Here is a 24367-nt window from a genome sequence, read left to right as displayed (position 1 = left end):
ATTATTACCTATAGTTGTATTAATATTTACCTAAATTTGTGATTTCAATATTTGGGACGCCTAAATATTTGGGGATGTGTAGATACACTGTATTTGAAAATGGCTGTAGTGTATGTACAGTTACTGTTCTATAAACTTTTAGGAGTTTATATTAGTGGCATTGCACTTGATTGTCATGACTTGCAAAATACTGTGAAGTATTCCACTTAAAATCCACACTACCCTTGTGGAAGATTTTGGAAATATCTTCTACAGCGGGAGTATGTGGGTGTTTTTTTTTCAAATGTAATTGGTCAGAGGTAATCATTTTGAAACCCATACTCCCCCTGTGTTATGGCTTTACCTCTCTTCCACAACGGGAGTGAGTATTGCAAGTGGAAGTTACCCAATTGTCTATTCTATTCAAAATTGATACTCCCTCTGTGGATGGCTTTAGCTAAATCTTCCACAGGGGTAGTGTGGATTTTAATGGAATAGCCCAATGTAGCCCAATTTTGCGAGTGATATGGATTAATGAAATGGGTATGCTCGCAAATATTATTTCTTTTTATTATATGGCCTTAAAGGAAATGTTTCAATTTAGTGAAAATTACATACAGCAAAGTTAATGGTTCTTATCAAATCAAGCAAATTTTGTACCTCAAAAATGTTGCACTTAACAGTATTTCACAGTGAAGATCTTACACTTCCCATAATGCATTTGTCCCATTTAAATTTTCTGCACTGATTTGCTATCTAGTGCATGAGTCGCTAGTGACGAAATGTACCTCAATTATTACAGAGCACATCCAGGTCTTGCAAAATCTGTTTATGTCTTGACTATCGACCCATGTTTAGCCAGTATATTCTCAAAATGAAAACAAAGGGAACCTGTACAAATGTAATGGGAGTATCGCTTGATGAAATGAGGTGATGCATCATGTAGCAAAGGATTCTGGGAAGGGTACGATATCTTCCCTTTAGTGACAGTTACAAAGAAAACCAGATGTGGGATATGCCTATAGAATGTTTCATGTCTGAAGTGTGATAGACGGCCGAGGAAACATATAATGCACACAGGGGGCTTCCTTTATAACTTAGAGGTCCAATCAGTGATCCCAGCGACAGTTTAAAAAAATTAAATTGTGCATTTGCTTATTAAAACTGAAGAATGAGTTATTAAAATTATCATTAGGTACTTTTGAAATGGAAGAACAGGCAAACAGGCAAACAACAAGAAAAACAACAGTATTGGCAAAGTTGAAGCCCCGTTGAAATACATAAGAGCTAATTTATCTACATAAGTAGTATAGGGCAATTACAGATGCATGTCTTCAATACATGGCTTTGATTTTCGGCTTAACTAGCAAGCAATGTTATAGCACATCTGTGCTTCTAACAAATGTGCAAAAATCAGAATTTTTGATTTTCAGAATAAGCAAATGTTTGCTGAATGGGCCTTTAAAATGTGTCAATGTCCTTCTATTTCTTTGGATATTTACGTTCTACCTTTCTTGTTACACATATAAAATGTGTTATGTTGACAGCTATACTGATTATGTTGACAGCTTATGTTGACAGATGGTATGTCATGCACTAGGATCCACAACATGCTCATCTATCAGGGCACAATTCTTAAACCCTGGTGCATTTGCACATTCATTGAATGACCTTTGAAAATTTGGGTACAAAAATTTATACTCTGCAACTTGAGGTAAAATTTTGCACATATGATTGTGTAATTGAGGTTATTGAACTATGCCATTGGGGTGAGGCCATTATATTGTGGTTCATAGTGATGGGTATTGTTGAAATATGAAAGGGATATCAACAACACCAAAAGTGTGAAGTTAAAAAAAATTGAGTAAAAGTTAATCCCAGCTTACCACATCCTGCATCCATATGTTAATTGAAAAGGCAAAGGTCATTGCCCTTTTTGCGCTTTTTGTTCTTCAAACCTTGAAGAGACTCATTGGTGATGTTGACTGCATATCTCTATTGTTGATGTCAGGCAATATTAGAATATTTTGCAGTAAACCTTTGACGAGCGTGTACTACCGCGATGTTGCAAAGTCGGCGCTAACAACGCGTACGGCGCAAAGTTCATTCATGAATTTCCACTCGGCAACAGCAGGTCACCTCAGCAGCCAATCAGAGACAAGTGCGTTTCAACGCAGTACATCATGAGTAGATGCGCGATGTAAGCTTAAAATACGCTATTGTCGATAAAGGTTTACTGCAATACCAGGTTGACATCAATAGAGCATTTCGATGAAAGTACCCAGTACTGTTATCAACATGTAGTTTTCCTGATCCCTTAGTGCAGTAAGTCATGCCTTAAAATAATTGGTGTCCCAAAATCGCACTCATTAATGAAGCTGAAGGATTGGGAGCAGTACGGTGTGCAAGAGGAATAGGTAGTAGAGCAATCATTATAATTTCAAAATGTGTATTCATGTTTACTTTTCCCAACTCTGAGAGTTTCATTGAATATTGAGGTGCAAATTGTAATGTAATGTGACTTAATAACAGTTCTTTGAACCTTTTGTTTGCATCTTTTTTAATTTTCCTCTCCAGGAGCGATTCTTGTGTCAGCGTTATGATCAACTGATGGAATCTTGGGAGAAGAGGATGGAGCGATTAGAAAATAATCCAAAACGAAAGTAAGTACATGGAGACTCAAAAGAAAGACTTATATACAGAGGGAAGGGCCTGTTTATGGTGAATATATATGTGGGTAAGCAATGTCTTCCAACCATCGGATCCAGAATGAATACTTGGGTTAGGGTTGGGAATCATTCTTAATCCGATAGTTGGAATACATCGCTTACTGAATATGTGACCCAATATGATCCACTCAGGCTAAAGTCAGAAATTTCAAAAATCGCATTCATGCCATTACTGGTGTTTTGTTTAATCCATGAACTTCAGGTCCATAATGGTACAAAGTTTTAGGGCTATTTAAATAACTTTGGTCCGATCTTCTTCTTTCGTGTCCTTACATCAAACTGTACTTATCCACTGAGAAACACACTTTTGTGCCCGTTGAGAAAATTGCGCCAGATCGTCTGTCGTCACAGGATCTTCCAAAAGCGGGCATTCCAGCAGATGCTGCATCGTCTGTGGCTCTTGTCCACAATCACACACGGTCGGGCCACTGATGTATCCCCATTTGTGAAGGGTATCCTTGCAACGCCCAACACCGGTTCGGAGGCAGTTAAGGCATCTCCAGTTTGCCCAGACTTTGTTTGCTCCTGGAGGTAGTGATTCTGTGGGTTGAATCCCCATCTCAGTGGTGGCTGCTTCAGATGAAGGCCTTTCTTTCCACATCTCAGTGCGAGCCTCTGATGATGTTGTTTGCAGAGGGAGGGTGCTTGTGAGGAAGCTTTTCCTTGACTTCAACCGTCTGGTTGGTGGTGTGTGGTTGAAGAGGGGATGTCTTACGTCCGTGGTCTGTTTACTGGCGTTCCTCTTTGCTTGCCACAGCTCTCCGGATGTCAGGTGGTGCGATACCTGCCAAGAGGTAGACCTTGTCCATGTTGGTAGGCCTTAAACATCCTGTGATGGAGCGGCAGCTTGCGTTGAGTGCAGAGTCTAGCTTCCTAGCATGTGATGATCTCTCCCAAGCAGGGCATGCGTATTCAGCGGTGGAGAAACTCAGAGCCAGTGCTGTTGATCTGATGGTATCTGGGCTAGCACCCCATCTGGTGTTGGCAAGTTTGCGCAAGATGTTGTTGCGTGTGCTGACCTTGGCCTTGGTCTTCTCCACATGGGCCTTGTAGGATAGGCATCGATCTAGTGTGACCCCCAGGTACACTGGGTTAGGGCAGAAAGGGAGCTTGGTACCAGACCAGGTGATGTTCAACTGTCACTTGGCTTCCTTGTTGATAAGGTGGAAGGCACAGACCTGGGTCTTCCCTGGGTTTTGCGCAGAGTTGATTCTCGTCAGTAGTACTCTCCTAGTCCAGTCAGTGTATCTGTCAGAGTGTCTTCGATCACCTCAAAGCTGGTACTCTGGCTGGTTACGCACAAGTCATCTGCATATATAAACCGCTTGGTTTGGCTGTCAACTGGCTGGTCGTTAGTATAGATGTTGTAAAGCAGAGGAGCTAGGACACTTCCTTGGGGGAGTCCGTTTCGTTGTCTGCGCCATCGGCTTCGCTTCCCTCCTAGTTCAACAAAGAACCTTCTGTTCTGGAGCAGGGTTTGTAGAAGCCTGGTGAGGTGAACATCCTTAGTCATCTCAAGCACTTTGGCGAGTAGCCGGCGATGGTTGACGGTGTCATAAGCTGCAGAAAGGTCGACGAAGACAGCACCTGTGATCTGCCCTCTCTCAAATCCATCCTCAATGTGTTGGGTGAGGTTTAGCAGCTGGCTGGTTGTTGATTTTCCTGGGCGGAAGCCAGCTTGTTCAGGGATCAGTAGACCATCTACATGTGACGCTTAAGGCGGTTCAGGATGAGCCGCTCAAACAGCTTGTAGCTATGGCATAGCAGAGATATTGGTCTGAAGCTCTTTGCCTCTGATGGGTCCTTTCCTGGTTTCAGGAGTGCTATCACTCGTGTCCGTCGCCAGAGGTATATTCAGAAGCGATGTGTTGGGCTCCTTTTCAAGCCATGACTGACAACCATTGTTTTTATTTGTGTTCTAGAGCCAAAGATGCCAAAGTGCGCGAGTTCTTTGAGAAGCAGTTCAGTGAGATACGCAAGCAGAGGGAACAACAGGAGAGATTCTCAAGGTAAAATGTATACTGAGCTTCAATAACTTCACCTGTTTTACAAGACTTAACAAGATAAGCCCCTCAGTAGATACTGTTACCTCTAAATATATAGTAGGATTACTTCAATAAAGAGTGTGTGTCTGTAACCTAACTAAACTAATTATCAAAGTTGAACAAATGTCACCCCAGTCTATCTCTATGTTCAGTTGCCTCTAATGATGCATGAGCATGCATTGATAGTGTTTAAAACTATACCACAACATGGCAAAGGTTATAAATTTGCATTTTCTGAAAACAGTGAACAAGAATTCAAGGGCTACCTCCAAGATCCAAAAAACTGTCTCATAAAGTAAAACACTGAAGGCACATAAGCTATAATTATTGTTCTTAACAATTCACACTTTAGAATAAGCTACAACATGCACTGCTTTTTACACATTTCTTCTTTCAATCGCTTCACAGAGCTGGTACTCGCAGTAGTTGGGGTAACATAGCACGGAGCGACGCAGAACTGGCCGAAATCGTTGATGGTCTAAACGAACAAGAAGCCAACGAGAGGCATATACGCAGCCTGGCCGTGGTACCACCCATGTTATTTGACAGTGAACAGAGGAAGATCAAGTTTATCAATACTAATGGTAAGTGCAGAGATAAAATAAATGTTGGTATTTATACAGCGCCTTTCACATGTACCAAAGCGCTTTACATTTATTCCGCCGTCGTTAGAATATGTCAGCTGCCATACAATGCCCAAGGCATGCTCATACCTTTGGGCGGCGCCAATGGACAGTATTCATAACAGCTCCCCATTTCACACCTGGGTGGAGAGGAGTAATCGAGATAAAGTGCCTTACTCAAGGGCACAACACGATGGCGTCGCCGGGGCTCGAACCCGCAACCTTCCGATTATGAGTCGTAGCCCGTTCCGCTCGGCCACCGTGCTCCCTAAGATGGATGTGACAAGAGCTGGAGTTTTATTGCTCGCATTTGATCATGATGCTTAGCAAATGATACACAGAATGTCAGCTGATGTTACATGCATATACAGTAATCCACTTAAGGCCAAAAAAGGGCTGATTTTACATCCATACAGCAAATTAAAAGAAAATTCACAAATGGAAAATTTGGGCCGGTCGGTCCGGCAAAAAATTTTTTGTCGCCTTACAAAGGGAATTCATGCAAAGTACACTTTTTTTGTCTCGCCTGATAAGGCAGGAGACTATATAATCACTTTTCCGTATGTAGGGGTGTGCGTGCGTGCGTGCGTGTGTGTGTGTGTGTGACAAATTTGATTAAAGTTTTGGTTTTTCTCGGAGACTAGGAGTCGCACGTTTCTCAAACTTGGTGGGTGGGTGCATCTTGACCCGAGACAAAACCGGTTTGTATTGGTTAGTGGGTCAAGGTCACTGAGGTCCTCTTAGAGGTCATCTGAGGTCACATTAGTAAAAACTGTCGTATGGGCATGAAACTTGGTAGGTACAGTCAACATTTCAAGCCAAATTTTTAGAAGGTCATTTCAAGGTCACCAGGGGTCATCTGAGGTCAAATTAGTAAAAACTGTCGGATGGGCATGAAACTTGGTGGGTACAGTCAACATTTAAAGCCAAATTTTTGGAAGGTCATTTCGGGGTCACCAGGGGTCATCTGAGGTCAACTTAGTAAAAACTATCGGATGTGCATGAAACTTGGTGGGTACAGTCAACATTTAAAGCCAAATTTTTGGAAGGTCATTTCGAGGTCACCAGGGGTCATCTGAGGTCAAATTAGTAAAAACTGTCGGATGGGCATGAAACTTGGTTGGTACAGTCAACATTTAAAGCCAAATTTTTGGAAGGTCATTTCGAGGTCACCAGGGGTCATCTGAGGTCAAATTAGTAAAAACTGTCGATGGGCATGAAACTTTTTTTTTTTTTTTTCTCTCTTTTCCACTGAGCACATACTTCGGTGCCAGTGCTTTTATTTTTTGTTTTTATATACAAAAGAACAATTAAGAAAAATCACAAAGAATTACAAACGCAGCATTAATTACAAAGTGTTACTACATTTTAAACTTAAACAAAATACAAGAGCATACTCAAAAAATCATGTTATCTGAAAACCAGTCTTTAAAAATCAAATAAGATACAGTACATGTACTTACATGCGTGGTACCAAAAGAAAAATTAAAAATCAAACCTCCATTTTTGAAATGGGCAGAAAGTTTTCCTTTTTTGGCAATAAAATACTCGGTTTCTCTGTTGTTTTTAATAAAAGCCTTACAGCTCAAAAAATTAAGCTTTTTTTTTTGAAATTTGCAAACATAAATATAGTATTTTATACATAAAATTAAGTATGGAATGAAATTATATTTACTAATCCCAAAGATCATATCAAAATTTGAAATGGAAAAATCAATATCGAGTTTATCTTGAATAATTTGAACAAAGTTATCTCAAATAGGTTTAACATGCTCACATTCACAAAAGATGTGAATGATTGATTCAGGAAATTTATCACAAAAATCACAAAGTGGGGAATCTTTCCGCTTAATTTTGAATAAAAAATCATTAAAAGCAATTGCCTTATGGAAAACTTTGAAATAAAAGGAACGGAGCCTTGTATCGATAGAACATTTAAAGTTACGTAAATGAATTTCTTCCCAGTCCGTTTCTTCATGGCCATTATCATCAGAATCTTTTTCAACAACAGTTTCCCAAAAATCAATACGACTCTGTGGCATTATAGTGCCTGTCAAAATAGAATAAGAAAACCTTGGAACCTTTTGAGCCTGAAGAAGACCAGAAATAATATCATCAAAGATGTTAACATTATCAGCATTTGAACCCCGAAGCCACGAACTGGGAATACATTTCATGAGAAAATTATATTTCCTTCTGTCTTGATTTGAAATACCAAAGTCCAAAACCAATTCTTCAAACAATTTACTACCTGGTAAGTGAGGATCTAAAAAGTCGTTAATATACACAATACCCATGTCACACCACTCATCATAACAAAAATACTTCTTGGTCTTGGACCTAATATTTCTATTGTACCAAAGACATTGATTAAAACCCATGTCAGAAAAATTCTTATTATAAGTTTGTTGACAGGCCCTGTGATGGGCATGAAACTTGGTGGGTACAGTCAACATTTAAAGCCAAATTTTTGGAAGATCATTTCGAGGCCACCAGGGGTCATCTGAGGTCAAATTAGTAAAACTGTCGTGTGGGTATGAAACTTAGTGGATACAGTCAACATTTAGAGCCAAAGTTTTGGAAGGTCATTTCAGGGTCACCAGGGGTCAACTTAGTAACAACTGTTGCATGGGCATGAGACTTGGTGGGCACAGTCACCATCAGCCAGATAATCGTGCCTAGCCAATAACCGCCAAATTCATTTACCTCTACAAAAAGTAATCACAAAAGCAGGCGGTTGCGAAAGCAGGCGAGACTCGTGGTTCGAGAACCGCCTTGTCTTTCAGTACAACCAAATTTAACAGTCTCTCTGATAAGGACTATTTTTGTAACCACTAAGTTGAAATCATTTCTGAAAGTCTCTCTGATTGCAGTATGAAATGTCCCTTTTCCCGGATGTAAATGTTCGCATCGCTGTAAATGGGGAACAGCAAGTAGTGCTGGGAAGGTAAAACTCTTTGTGTGGGAATGTTCTTGATTGTTTTCTGAATGTGAAGCAAAAACAAAATGTATCACAGGGCTTCTGAAGAAACTTTATAATTTTACCATACTAAATGTATTTTCTTTGTGCCTATAGGTCTAATTGAAGACCCTATGAAAGAACACAAGGACAGTCTGAGAATGAATCTGTGGACTGAAGAAGAGAAAGAGATCTTCAGAGACAAATATCTGCAACACCCGAAGAACTTCCAGCTGATTGCTTCGTTTTTAGAACGCAAGGTAAGTGATATCAACACTTGTGAGGAATTGAAGGGTTTTCAGAAATGTGAGGAGAGTCGGTGTAATTCTTTCAGATGAAATGAAAAAAAAATTACCAGCGAGGATATTTCCCACCAACAACTAGAGGTGTGGCAAAGTATAGCAAGTGTCATATCGGGTTATTCCAGTTGAAATCATACACCCTCCATGGAAGACATGACCTTAATCTTCCACACAGGGAGCGTGAATTTCAAATGACATTCTACACCCCCTGTGCCAGAGATTAAGGTCATGTCTTCCATAGGGGGTGTATGGATTACAACTGGAATTGCCCACTGCCCAGTATCAGCTGTCTGTCACTTGGAAGTTCAAATTGGGGTTATTGATTTAAAAGGGAAAAAACGGGAGGGAAACCACCCAATAATACAAGCATCTGGTCCCAATCATAGCAATTTGTCACCTACAAATATGTGTGTTAAATGTCACAAGTCAAAATAGGGGGGAGGAGAGATAAACAAGCTATATAGCAGTCATTGATTCAAATTGTGGCTGTGGAATGCAGGTATGCTATGAAGGCAATAGCTGCTGCTTTTATGCTTTTATGCATGGAGATGACAAGCAGGCCTCGAAATAAGAAAAAAAAATCCAAGGGTCCTCTGGACACTTGCCTTTGAAATTTCAAAAGTCCTCACCAATTTTCAAGGGTCTGACCCCAGACCATTGCCTTTGAAATTTCAAGAGAGAGAATTAGCTACGGCGATCATGGTATGGAGATTGCAGAAAATTGAAAACCCGGGTTGAAAACTTGATGGGAAACTAAAGTGAAAGTGCACTCAGGGAGCTGGACCTATTATTTTTGTTCTTTGCTTGGTTCAGTTTTTACGGGTCACACGGGCCCGTAGCGTAGGAAATTTGCAGGTCCGCGCCTACTTTCACAGGTATTTGATGCAAGGATGCGCCTTATTTTGAACGCTGATGACAAGGCTTGATTGATACAAGGATATGTGTTATTCTCACCCCCATGTGTAAGATTTTTCTGGGGGAGGGGGTTGGTATGCCAAACTTTTGTTTTTATATATTATTGACTTTAACTCAAGAAGTGCAAGCAAGACCTAGGGAAAATTGGAAATGCTCTAAGATCAATATAATCATATTAAGAAAGTACCAAACATTGCAGTTTTTTAGTTGAATGCCTTAAACTGGAAAAAAATATGGCTCCTGCCATCTTACTCGCCTTATGACTAAAGGTCTGTTACCGCTTCACTGCATCTGCGTTACGTAACCGATATATCAATCTATAGCAACTCAACACAACTGCATATCCTGTTAAAATCAGAGATGTCACACTTCCGGATTTATCCGGATTTCCAGATTTTTTATGTGCTCGGATTTCAAAAAAAAAAAAAATTGAAAAAAAAAAGAATTTTTTTGTTTTTGTTTTTGTTTTTGTTTTGGAGTGTCCCTGGCCCGTCCCTGGACCAAGAACTAAATGCTAGGATCATTCATGGTTGACCTACAAAACATATTGTTTGTGTTTTTAATATGCAAAGTGATAAAATGGATTTAACTTCATTGGGATACTGCTGTATTTTGGGAAGAGACTGCAATGCGGGTAACAACTCATCGCAGTGCAGATACAGTGAAGCATGAACAGACCTTGAGAGGGAAAGAAAAGCAAAAATGAAACGGGAAGAAAATTGTGTGCTCTCTCATCTTTGTAAACTAATGTATGGTATAAAATTTTAAGATCTGATTTTGGTCAAAGTGGGGAATGGTGAATCCAACGGATGAGGACACAAACACATCAAGGATTAGTAAATGATACAAGAGGATACCCTGAATATACAAACAACTGGAAAGAAAAAGAGCAAGGTACACCGATTTGATGTTGGAAACAATACAGACTAGACTGTATGGAGAGGGGGAGGCAAAAACAGCAAATGTAGGCATTAGAAGTAGGTAAAGTTAGATAGCCAAATCTTACCCTGTTTCAAGGCCCACAGAAGTGCTAAAGCTGCAAAAACAACAGGGATCAATGGGAATAAAAAGTGCACTTCAGGTAAATAAAGGTGCATGTATGCTCTCTCTCCTGTACTGCGCTATATGCGCGTGTGTTTATCGCCTAGCCACTAGCATTCATAGCTCGCCCTAGAATTATTTAATTTACCTGTTGAACAAGTGATGAAAATCACTGTGCACTGTGGCAGACACAATAAACTAAAGAACCAATGTAGGCACAAAACTGGGGTTGGTCACACAATCTGAGGTAGTAGTTAAGGGGGTACTACACCCCTAGCCAATTTTGTGCCTATTTTTGCATTTTTCTCACAAATTATAGTGCATTGGTGACAAGTAAGATATGTATATTATAGGGGCAAGGAATACAAGTACTGCAATGAAAATTCAGCAACTCAAGGCAAGTAGTTATTGAGTTGTTGATCAAATATTGGTTTTCCCTCATTTTTGACTGTAACTCCACAACTGGTTTCTGTTCTGAAATAAAATTTCCAGTGCAGTAGTGGTAGTCCTTGCCCCTATAATATACATAATATTACTTGTCACCAATGCGCTATTATTTTTGAAAAAAATGCAAAAATAGGCACAAAATTGGCCAGGGTGTAGTAGCCCATTAACATCAATGGAAAATCTGACTGAAGGCAGCCATTGGGGTTACACCCTTGCTTACAAATCATTGCTTGTAATTAGCAATTAAAGTCAGGTGTGAACGTGAGGATGTTGATGGTAGTGAGGTTTCCGCCCAGAGGAAATCTAATTGCTAACCTCTACTTGAAGATAGAGCAGCACTTGAGAATTAGGACAGGCTCTTAATAAGGCCACGGCATGGCAGAAAGATACAGGGTGGCCCAAAAGTCTAATATAATCGTATCTCAACAGTGTTATTAACACAGCCTCTGGTTTATCGTCCATTGAATTGAATAAAACTTGAGTGAACAATTGCCCATAGTTAATAATTTGGACAGACTCCGGATACGACCTTCCCAGCAAACACTTTTTTTTGACAGAAAACGTTTAAAGGTCCGTAACCCGATCGACAGCATCATCCCCGATTTTTTTCATTGTTGATGAGGTTTTGGTATCACATAATAGATACTATTTTTCTCATTACTATCCTGAAATTTGACGCTCCAAGTCGATGTATTTCGGAGAAATCATGAATCACAGCGGTTTTTACAGGTATACCAGTTTGTAAACAATGGTAAATACTTTGGAATTCTGGGAGGAATTCAGCATCGAAGTGGTTACGTAATTCTCTTGGTTACCGGATCACGCTACTTTGGTATGCCTTCGAAAGTGCCATATACTTTATGTGGTGATCATTTCGATCGTGGTTCATTACTCTAGCGCGTGATCCCGTTGACATAGTAACATTACGTAACTTCGATACTGAATTATGAACGAAATATCAGTCACTGCAAGACGGTGCGCCGTATATAGTTATGAAAACGGCAACGGTAAGCGTGGTGTGCTAAATAGCTCAATTGACTAGCGCGTTTGTTTTTTACCCGAGAGGTACCCGGTTCAAAACCCGGTCTTGGAAGGGTTTTTTCCTCTCCATTTTACCCAAACTTTTTTATATTCATTTGAAATGTACATATTGCAAGGGGAAATATATTTTGTTTCCTTTTTTCTGAAACGGTACGAAAAAAAAAAAACATTTTCCGTTCAATACGGGCCGGGCATTGTACAGCATGTCAGCATTCGTCATTGCCTGCCCAGAATGCAATTCACGATACCAAGGTATTGGATTGCAAATTTGGCTATTTATTCACATTTACGCTGAAAATGCTCTCGTTTTTCACAAAGCAGCATAAAGGAGGCGATATTTGATATTATTATGTAATTTTAAAGACAATCCATATCCAAAACCAATAGGGTTACCCCCCTTTAAATGGCAAGGCATATAAAAGTATAAAACGTTTTAATAATATTCAAAAATATTTTACTCTAAAACATTCTAACATTATTTTATTTTAGTGTTACCAAAATATTTTGCACAAATTTCCAGCCCCCAATAAAGCCACAGACATGCATATGAAACATTTGATTAATAGAGTATGATAATATAAAGACCTAAATTCATTTAACACAATATGTTTTCCACTGATGTTAACTACTAGGCTACCTCAGATTGTGTGACCAAAACTAGTTTTTGATTTTTTTTTAGCATTACAATGATGATGGAACACACAATTTTCTTCATGTTTTGTTGTTGTCTTTCCCCTCTTAGACTTCCAGAAGTTTTTGTCTCCTCCATCCACACATACACTAATCCGACGAGCCAAGTGATGGTCAGAATTCATTCCGCTATTAGGCCAAAAAAAAAAAATTGTTGTGTTGCCCTCAACCCTAAATCCTGAAAAATCAGGGTCGGCATTTTTTTTTTTTTTTTTTTTTTTTTTTGAATGATGATTTTTACAGATTTGTTCAAAAAATCAATGTTTTTCACTTAAAATTAATATTTTATTGAAAGACTAGTCTTTAATTGGTGTCTAACAGGTATCCAGAAGTCAAAATTGACAAATGTTTCCTAATTGAAGAAGCATTATTTAATATATGAGGGGATTTTAAAAAAAAACTGAAGGTTTGAAAAAAAAAAAAAAAAAATCCGACCGTCTGACCCAAATTTCCCATTTTCCCACTTGAGGGCAACACAACAATATTTTTTTTGGCCTTACTGGGGGCCATTATGTTTTTGTCGCAAAATATGTTAATTTAGAGCTCATTATTTTTTATTTTTTATTTTTTGTGTGCCTCAGGGTGTAGCCGACTGTGTGTTGTATTACTACATGGCCAAAAAGAAGAACAATTACAAGGAAGTGCTGCGGAAGACACAGGTGAAACGAAGAAGGGGTTACCCAGCGAAGCAAACAACCACCATCAATCGTAATCACGATGATGACGATAAGGATGGGGGAAAAGAGGACGACTCTGGCAACCAGTGAGTATTGGACAGAAATTAGTAAAGGATGTCAATTCTTAATTTGGAAGTTGACACAAATATCGTACCCGCAGGGACAGGCCTATGATTTGGCAGGTCCCCGTGATTTGGGCCCTTGAAGTTTGTAGGTCTGTGTAGAATTAGATACCTGGACACCTTTATTTGCCAATTTTGACCCTCGGACTCAGCAGGTCACCGCTAACCCTGATGTCGGGCCTTGTTCAAAGTGTAAATTGCTATCCAGTATCGATTGCTAGCGTGCCTATGCTGACCAGGGTTTCAAAATTTGACAGCATCACTCGAGCCAATTGTACGAACAAGTAATAGAATTACTGACTTGTCATTTGTACACTTCATTATGCTTGTTGCAAAAATCTTGGAATTTTTGATGAATTATGGTGTGCTAAATCCCGCAAAGTTTTCATTTGTAGACAAAAATGTTACGCAAATGTTTTTTTTTTTTTTTTTTTTTGACAGGGGATCAAGTAGTAACAAAGACATGAAGCCTGCAGGAGAGGAGAAGGGAAAGGAGGATGAAGGTGGCAATGATGGCAACATGGGTGGGAATGGAGCAGGTGAGTTAGTTGATTGGATACTTTAACCCTCTGATTACTACCTGCCGATCTAACATTGCCTCTGATTGGTCAATTTCATGATATCTTCACTTAAATCACCAATCAGAATGGAGTTCTGCAAATAATTCGCCCAATTTTTTTGCGTGGTGAAATTATTCTAACAATGTTTCTGATTGGGCCAATTGATAATGAAAACTTTTTTTGGCCAATCGGCAGGTAGTTCTCATGGGGTTAAAGAAATTGGAAAAAAAAAACCAGTGAGGAGCGAAAATAATCACTGACCCAGAATTACCAAATTATGATTAAAATTTGTATTTATATCGCAAATTTCAAAAAATTATTTGATATTAGAAGGACATCTCTCGTATTCAGAATGCAATTTGATATGCCTGATGTGCTCTTATTTCCCAGAAAAAAAATACTGTGCAAACATTGCTATTTGAGCCCTTAAAAAACTTGAAGCATTTTATGTAAAAGTATGATGGTCGTGTGTCTTGAGCTCGCCACCAAAAAAAGGTGGCGACGTTACATTTTGCCAAAGTCAACTCAAAACAAATGATGATATCTCTGTCAAGCAAGAAGTTATTGTCATGCTTGTGGTCTCATTTTATTGCTAAATAAAATGCACTTTCAACCCTGTAAAAAGAAATACTTTCGCTTTTTTAATATTGACACTGTACTTCATAGAATTCAGAATGGACAGGGTGGCGGTGGTGGGGGATGTGGTACACACAAACTCTATGGGATTGGTATTTTTAGTGCATAATCTGCTTCTGTAAAGGCTCTAAATTGGATTTGGACTCTATTTAGCATCTAAAAGACTCATGGCCTTACAGCTAAACAATTCTACTAATTGTTTTTAATCATTTATGATTGGTTTCTAGAAAATACAAACTTTTCCATACAAAACTACCTGTTGTCATATTAAACACTGTAGTAAGTAATGCAGATGTCTTCAAAATCTAAAAGTTACTGTAAAGTTTTAATTACTTATCCTATCATCTGAAGGAAATTTGATGAGGAATATAAATATGGACATATTTTTTCTGTATGGGTTAGGGGGAAAATGTTTAGGTTACAAATATGTTGAATTGTAAAAAAATCTAACATACTTTGGGACACCCTATATCCCGAGATTACCAAACAGCTGTGATTTTGGTTTCTTCCAAAGTCAGTTGGCTCTCCATATCCTCTAACCAAATGCAGGTTGTTTACTTCCAGTTTATTACTGTAAGTTGGTAATAAGCAATGCATTGAGTGGCCCATTTTTATCAAAATCTTTTTTATTCCACCCTGTATAACTTGCCGGTCACCCTGTATAATGAGTTGAAATGTATATATTTGAATTGCTTATGCCTTCAGCTTTCCAAAAATGTATACTTTTGCTAATTTAGGGTTGATGACTGTCGAGATAATTTAATTAGAAACCCGGTTGGTGTAAAAATTCATAATATTTGTCATGTAACGCTAAGGGTGGCGAGTTCAGGACACACGGCCTGATGACAAGCATCAAGTTCAATCCATCAACAGCTTTATACCGTCTTTAACTCTACTTTTACACCAAATAGTTTTCCATACTGTTATGTAGGCAATATAAACATCCCCTTCACTCCTGCTATAAATATAATTGCATGTGTGGGAGACTAGACCCTCCATGACATAGTAATGAGTCATTACCTCTCTCGTAGGCAAGCAAGCAGGCAGGCAGGTCTACCCCTACCTTGACCTGACAAGCTATACCCTGGATAATGTCAAGTCTCCAATCACTGATTAACACTTCCTCAGGAATGGCAAATTAATTTTTGCAGCAACGAACTTTCGTCAGTTTATATTTGTTTTTAACATGCTATATAATTATAAGTAGCGACAAAGACCTTTCTTGGCAGTAGAAGGAATTTATGTGGCCAATTATTTTCACAAATTTTTGCAGCTACTACTAACTTTTCCTCATTTGTTTTTAACGTGGTAGCCTATATTATAAGTAGCGACAAAGTCCTTTCTTGGCAGTAGCAGGAATTTATGCGGCTAATTATGTTCACAAATTGAGCATTTCGTCAGTTATTTCGTTTTAATGTGTTATAAGTAGTGACAAAGACCTTTTCTTGGCAGTACAAGAAATTTATGCAGCCAAATATTTTCATAAATTGAGCATGCTATGGTGTGTATTGTCATCATTCAATACAGCATCACTTCCACGGTAATGAAAGAAACTTGTTTATAGAAAATGTATTTCAATGGGCTGTTACTGTTGAAATCCATACACCCCCTATGGACGACATAGCCATAATCACCCACACAGGGAGTGTGAATTTCAAATGTAGCTCCATTTGAAATCTACACCCCTGTGTGGGAGATTAAGGTCATGTTCAACTGTTCACAAATTGAGCCCATAGTTGGGGGGGGGGCAGAATTCTATTGCTTCTTTATGCTTGTTCCAACATCCACCAATTGAGTACTAGAAATATTAATGTACATATACTCCTTCTTTTGAGCTGCTGTACTTGCTTACAGAGAAAAACATTTGTTTACATAGAGCATACACATTATAAACACACCCCTACGTACGCGGGCATTCAAAGAGAGGACGTGTGTGTAAAAGCGTGTGTATAGGTATAAAAGTGTGTCTGTCCCAGCATTCAAAGCGAGGACAAGAGTGAGTTTCACACATTCAAAGTGAGGACATTTTTCACAGCGAGGACATCTCCGAATAGCACATACAAAGAGAGGAATTCACCCATACCCCCCCTATACCCCCTACAGAAAGAGTGTCATCCTGTGCACCTGTTCACAAAGTGAGGACTGGGATTTTGTCCTCGCTATGCCAAAATGTCCTCACTTTGAATGTGGGAAACTATATCTTGTCCTCGCTTTGAATGACTTGGTGAACACAGAAGTGCGGTTCCGATTGGCTGATTCAATCATTATGCAATCGTAATCTGGCCTATTATGAGCCGGCTTTGCTTTGCGCAGAGCGACGCTCATGAAGGGACACAAAGCCATGTTTAAGTCACTCATTAACAGGGCTGTGCATCGATCAGAGCATACCTCTCTGAAAGCAAGTGTACTGCTGTTTCGCATTTCAATTGTAAGAAAAGCCCACATATTTAATATGATGAGCAAGGTCATTATCCCTACATATTTGAACATGTTTATTATTTCATCCACGACAAATAATCTGAGACAAGTGTGCTGATACTAAAGTTGCGTGCCAGTGGCAACCACACAAGATCCGTACGCCTGATACTACAAACCAAAACAACCAACTTGCTATTTATAGCCATAAACGGTGACCTCAAGGCTGGTGACCCCATCCTTGTCATTCACATGGGACACAATCTTTTGAGTCAAACAAGATGCTGTTTCTGTGTACTGTAAAAGTGGAAATTTTCATGTGATTAATTTTTCGTGCTTTGCCCATTTTGAACTTTTTCCCGCTGTTCAAATTTGCGATTCTCTGTTTCCGTATGTACCTATACACAAAAGGAATATATTCATGTGCTGTTATTTTCGCGGTAGAAGCTTGGAACGCGAAAAGCATGAAAATAAAAGTACCACGAAAATATCCACTTCTACAGTAATCATTTGTTACCTGCATAGTGTCAAAGTGAAAATTTTTACAAGATTAATTGTTCACGCTTTGCACAATGTTCCTTTGTTTTTAAATAAAGATTAATTGAATGAAATTAACTGTTTGATTTGTATTTAAATTTGGGTATTCCAGTTCAAATCCATAGACCCCCTGTTGGAAGACATGACCTTAATCTCCCATACAGAGACATGTGTATATTTCAAATGGAGTTGCTTATTCAGGTGACCCGTTTGAAAGTAACACTCACTGTGTGGAAGGACAAGGTCATATATGTGACCATCCAGCACAACTGAGCCCTGAAGTTGCCAATCATAATTTTTGAGATATTCAACCAAAATATTCTGCTTGAAATTAGCTTTAAAATGATGTATATCATGTCTATAGTGCTTGACATTTAAGTAGTGAAAAATCAATAAAGCAGTCAATAAATCCTTTGTTTCCTATTGTTTATTGTTAAGTTCAATGGAGCATATCTCAATAGTGGCACTGGCGACATCCGGGCTCAGTTGTGGAGGATGGTCACATATTCTGTGGGGGGGGGGTGGATTTAACTGGAAAAGCCTCCTACCCTTCAAGATGTTAGGCTTTCTTACACTGATTTAGACACAGAAGGAATATATTTATGGGTTGTTATTTGCAGTAGCTGCATAAAATGCAAAAAAGCACAAAAATATATATGGCTTGAAAACTAACTTACAAAATAGACCAGTCGTTTGATGACACGGTAGCACAGGGTGTCTCGGTGAAAGTTTGGACCACTAGTCAACTAAACTCTCTGCGCACATGTAAACCCTTGACAACAATGCTCATCTTTATGAACAATGTTTGGAGATTTGTGTTGTATTGGCACTGGTTTCAGCATTACGAAGGTTAATCTTTGCACTTGTTTTAGCATTATGAAGGTTAATCTTGGCACTAGTTTTAGCATTAGGAAGGTTAATCTTGGCACTGGTTTTAGCAATAGGAAGGTTAATCTTGGCACTGGTTTTAGCATTAGGAAGGTTAATCTTGACAACTAAGTATGAATCTATGTGATTTAGTCTTGCTATTAACCCTAACACTAAAAATTCTTACGGAGCAAAGCCACTGTGTGTATGCAATGCATACACACAGTGTGTACTATGCATGCATCCCAAGTAATGCGTTGACGCCATCACCCTATTAAAGTCATATATGCCCAGTTTCACTAGCTGGGCCAGCGAAACACCTTTACTGGTCGCCGGCACACAAGGGGTCCAAGGTCCGAATCCTGAGGGGAACAGAGAACTTCTTTGTTCATTTTCTTCCTTTAAAACTTCCTTCTATCCTTTACCGGCACCAAAAAGCCCTGTCAGTGTTAGGGTTAATAGGCCCTGGGATGTATGCAAAAAATCCTTCCTACTAGACTGTAGGTATGAAGCAGTGAGATTCGGTCTTGCCGTTAATAGCTATGCTAGTATAGAAACCTCACTACTACATTTTGTAGACTGTAGGTATGAAGCCATATGATTTAGAGTCACTATTAATAGCCATGGTAGGCCCTGGGATGTATGTATAGAATCTTTACTACTAGACTGTAGCAAAGGGGTCTGCTCAACAAAATATATTCCAAAGATTTAATATGATTTTTGAAAGGTTTCATAAGTTGTAGAAAATGCATAAAAAAGGGGAAAATAATTAAACACAAATCAACTTGATAATAAAAAATTATTATAGGAAACCTGCTGTCACTTGTGTTGTGGGTATAAGTACTTGCTCTAGCTTTATATAAACAACTTCACTTATGTTTTTTTTTTTCCTGCAAAGGACATATTATTTGGATGTATAAGATACCCCTTATTTCTTAAGGGGTCGGTCACCCATCTTTGCACAGTATTTTTGTACACATAAGACCAAATTGCATTCTGAATACGAGAAATGCCCTTCTGATATCAAATGATTTTGATTTTATTTTGAATTATTAAAAATTGATATGTTTTATATTTTTGATATTTAACCATCCTCGAAGTTAACTTTATAAATCTAATGATATGTACTTAAAGTGTATGTAGCTGGGATGAAAAGCCATCCATTTGAAAATTTTGACCTTTTGTATTGAAGATATACATTTTTTCCCAAAAACACCTAAAAATTTTAGTTCTTTTTTCTTTTTGTTGTAAAAAGTATATCTGTACATTGTGCATGAAATCTACTGTATGGGCAATGGTTTCTTATTCGCCCTAATTAGCACCCCTCCCGCAAGTATTAAGCACCCCTATGGGATTTATCAAGTGACAACTGTAAAGTCCCCCCCCCCTTTTTCAATGCACCTTTACAATTCAAATTCTGTAGAATGTCGAAATAAAATTACCAGCTCAAATGTCTGGCTTATGTTTTAATGATTGTGTTTTTAGATGCACTGTAATTTTATTGATTATAAATTCCCAATTTTAACTTGTATTTCATCATTTTAAATAAGCACCCTCAACAGTGATTGATTTAAGCAGTGGGGGCGCTAATTTGATCGAATATATAGTAATAGTAATTTTATAACCATACATTTCTGACAAATATTTTTCCGTTTTTCCCATCCAGAATCTCCGACCACCTGCTCCCTGTGCAAGAACCCGTTGGACAACTACAGCCTAACGCGGCCCGTCAACAAGACCAACTGCGACATGTTTGGCGTCAGCGAGCACGAGGTGACCCCCAACATGCGGGTGTGCAGCCGATGTCGTTGCCGGTCCATACGTAGGAGGTACGATCACAGGTGGGGTTTTAAAGTTTGCCAATTTTCCCCCCTCCGGTCATGTGCACAGCGCCCTCTGTAGCTTTTTGTCGGTGGTTCTTCTGTTTGCTCTACGCATCTGGTGCATCGATGTTGTGTTGGTAGTCAGTGGTGGTGACATTGTGGTGTTATTGGTATAATGTATGCATAATGGGCTATTCTGGTTAAAATACATACACCCTCTATTGGAAGATGTTACAGTAATCTAGCACACAGAGGGTGTGGATTTCAAATAGAATCTCCCATTTAGTTAACCTCATTTGAATTTCAGCGGTGTGGAAGATTATGGTTATGTATTCCATGGGGGTGTATGTATTGTGACTGTAAGAGCCCATTTTGGTGTTCCTTGTTTAGAATATTATAAAATAGGGCACTCTTAATTTGATAAAAAATCAAATAAAATCTAAAAAAGGCGGAGCAGGTGACCCATAAGGGCTCATATTGAAATACCCTACCACGCTTTCACACAGAAAGAAGGCAGGATTCCCCTCGCTAAGCGCGCGCCTTAGGAAAGCGCGCTCCTAATTTAAGTCAGTGAAGTGGCTAATTGCAGTGTTATAATCACAGAGGATTTTAACAAAAGAAGGCTAGCACAGGAAAGCTGCAGGATGGCGCACACCTTCCTGTGTAAGGGAATTTCAAAAAGAGCCCTAAGGATCTTGTTACGGTCGGTTCCAATCAGGGTAGTGCCCGAATGTTGGCGACGCTTGCATAGTCTACATCACGTGCATCAATTGCAAGAAAATCCATGACTGTAGAGGAAGTACTGAGAATATGATTACTATTAAATCAGAGCTGCCAACCCTTCTTGATCCTGCAGGAGACTTCCTCATTTGCTGACAATCTTCTGTCTTCTGCAAAACATATTAAATCTTCTGCATTTGCAGCCATCTGGCTAAATCTTCTGCATTTACAGCCATGTGGCTAAAAACAAAATAAATTATACGCCCACTGTCCTGTCCTTTTGTAAAACAAAAAGGTTGAGTAGCCTTGGAAAGGCATTTTTAAGGGTCTCAAAAAGCTAACATCAGGAGCTTTCCGGGGCGCTGATCCCACACAAGGGCTGATGCTGGCCTTGGCACAAGAGCGCCACATCCTAAACTTTGTTCACACTTCGCAGAAATCTTCTGCATTTACATATTCCAATGTTGGCAGCTCTGCTTACTATAGATTCTATTACCCTCACGACCCATTATTATAAAAAAAAATCCCGCTTCACAGTAGCCCACATGACCTAATTTGTGTGTCCTGAAAGAAAGTTTACATTGAATACAGAAGTGAAACATTTCCTCTGTAACTACTGTTTCCTATATATAAAGCAAATTTCATGCTTGATTGTCGTACACAAAAATAACTTGGCATGCACATGGGTAGTTGCACACTCAGGTACGTACAGTACAGGATTCATTGGCCCAACCTTCTTGGGCAATTTTAGGACATGAGATTAAATATTTCATGATTTTATTTCTTTACGCATTATATAAGAAAGTTAATTTCATCACATGAAGATCTTTAGATGTTTTAAAATGGAAATAAATAGATAGAATTGAACCAAAGGAAATTATTCTCCTTCCCAGTCTTTTGCAGCGAGGTAACTTCTTATAAGTTTGAAGCATGTGATGTAGACTATAAGGTAAATTATATCTCATCACATGTAGATGTATGCTATTTATATGGATACAAGCCAAGAGTTACTAGTGTGCCCGGGGTGTGCGTATTACTGAGTAAAGGAAGTGCAGCTATTCTTGGAAGTAGCCACAGTCTGAGTCATTCACACAGCAAGATTTTGTCTTAAGTCTTTGTTTGGCTTTACTGATTCAACCTAATTATAACGCTTAGCCCCATGGGACTACTGCCTTCTGTACAGAGTCCATGATTGGTTAATTACATGGTAAAGTCATCATGAGTAACCAATCAGAATAGAGGTTTCAGATCTCTTAGGAATTTTATGCAGGGAGTGGGGCACTTGTCATTGACAAAGGGTATCATCGGTGAACAAGCACCATAAACAAGTATTTTGTTTTCTTAAAAAAATGACAGACCAGGTTTAAACCCTAATTAGGTTGATCATTAGTCAAGGGACACAAGATCTGGTCTCTCGAACCCCATGTCCTACAGGAAGATCTTACAAAACTGGCACTGAAAATCAGATAAAATAAATTACAAATACATTAATTAAAAGCCTCAACACTACACTATTTTCTCCTAACCCGGAACATTTTCGCTAGATCAGTTAGTGCTCTTTTTGTAAGGAAAAAATTTCAGTTGATTTTTAAATCAGCTGAAACTTGTTCCTAAAAGCTTAAGAGATTAAAATCGCTTAAATGGTACCGTAGAATGCCCGGGATTTTTAAAGTTGCATATTGATTGAGCACTTGATTGTACATGGTGAGAAGTGATAAGGGCTGGTGTGGTGGTGATGCATGGATGTGTGCTAGTTTCACTCAGCAGTCTTTGCTCATTGTGCACACATATGTGACCGTCCAGGTCGAAACGCTCGTAAAGTCGGCCCCTGGTCAAATTTGTTTTCTTCCGTGTTTAGAAAATATATATCATAAGCTTTACAATGTTATATCATTTGACGATATCCAGAAGCGGAGTTATAACTTGTTAAACTTTGCTCCTTCAGTAAAAGGGTACATTATTTTGGCACTACATTATTTCTTTTTCCACATTGCTGGTATTAAATATCAAATGGTCATAATTGGCGGTCACTTCAAATCATCCCCAACAGAACGAGGTTCAGGAATGTCCTCTCATTGTTAATTGTTGGTTAACCCACCACTTGGAACAGGATTTAGCCAAAGCAAACAGAGACTTAAGCTTTTTACTAATGATATACATAAGTATAAGCTTATTATCCTCTTCAACAATAGGATTAAAGATTGGTGTTTGACTGGACTAAAATGAGAAACATGTCGGACAAATATTAGGGACATATGAATACAATCTCTATGCATATTTTGCACTGTAACTCGAAATACAATTTGCCGACTTTACAAGCGGTTTAAGATGGATGGTCACATATGTAAATACTGTCTTTCAACATGTGGGTATGAGGCTTCGAACCCAAAACACACAGCATCAGAGCAAAGTTCTCAGAATGTATGTGAATTACTGAACTGTGTACCTAAACAGGGTTATTCTATTTCTGTTTCCCAGTCCTATTATAGGTGTTGGTTTTTACAAGGCAATATGCAAAGTCATAATCTTGCCATTTGAACAATACTGTATATAGAAGCCTTAAAAATACACTGTTGTAGTGTTTGAATCGGAGGGACAGACAAAGAATATTGCCTGTTTTTAGGGAGTTCTCGTGAAGGGACCCTTGTGGGAACCCCAACATGGAGTCATGTGATGTTGCATTCAGGTAGGGTTATTATGCTGAAGATAGGGGGGGGTAGGAGGACTGTATGGGGGGGGTTTGATGGGAGGGGGATTGTGGCACACTTATTTGTGGCAGAGAGCCAGGAAGCATTTTTTAGTATAGTTATTGTAGGTCTTGTTATATGACAGAATAACATGTAACATTTTTCAGCGTGGCAAGGATATTTTTTCTTTTTCTTAACCCCCCCCCCTTATCTCCCCCTCAAACCACATTTCGATATCCACAATATCCTTGTATGTGACGTAATACAGTTCAAATTGTGATGGCAAAATGTATATTTTGGAGACAAAATGCATGGCTTAATTGTTGTACTATGTAGTAACAGTATTGATATGTATATCTTTGATATTCACCGTAGAATTGATGATGTAACAGATTTACATTTTTGAATGTGTCGCCCTGCACTACAAGCAGGTTGCGCTCATCACCTGTGTGTCTCTGTAATCATAGATTGAATACAATACCGCTCTTTTCAAAGATACTAATTCACAGGTGCGAGTAAATAGCATGATATGAATATTCTGTAGAATTACGG

At 38.8% G+C, this 24367-nt stretch overlaps 1 protein-coding gene across 1 annotated transcript in view; it reads left to right on the top strand.

Moving 5' to 3' along the window:
* The window catches only part of LOC140146379 (uncharacterized), a 91375-nt gene that overhangs the window by 34620 nt on the left and 32388 nt on the right, over nucleotides 1–24367 (top strand). Inside the window, 7 exon segments of the mRNA XM_072168212.1 lie at nucleotides 2557–2642; nucleotides 4631–4717; nucleotides 5162–5337; nucleotides 8453–8595; nucleotides 13353–13534; nucleotides 14012–14109; nucleotides 20252–20414. Coding sequence (XP_072024313.1) covers nucleotides 2557–2642; nucleotides 4631–4717; nucleotides 5162–5337; nucleotides 8453–8595; nucleotides 13353–13534; nucleotides 14012–14109; nucleotides 20252–20414 — 935 coding nt within the window.

This window comes from Amphiura filiformis, chromosome 2 (assembly GCF_039555335.1).
Source record: "Amphiura filiformis chromosome 2, Afil_fr2py, whole genome shotgun sequence".
NCBI classification, from domain to species: domain Eukaryota; kingdom Metazoa; phylum Echinodermata; class Ophiuroidea; order Amphilepidida; family Amphiuridae; genus Amphiura; species Amphiura filiformis.
Note: the sequence above shows the minus strand (reverse complement) of the source record. Positions and strands in the feature narration are given on the sequence as shown.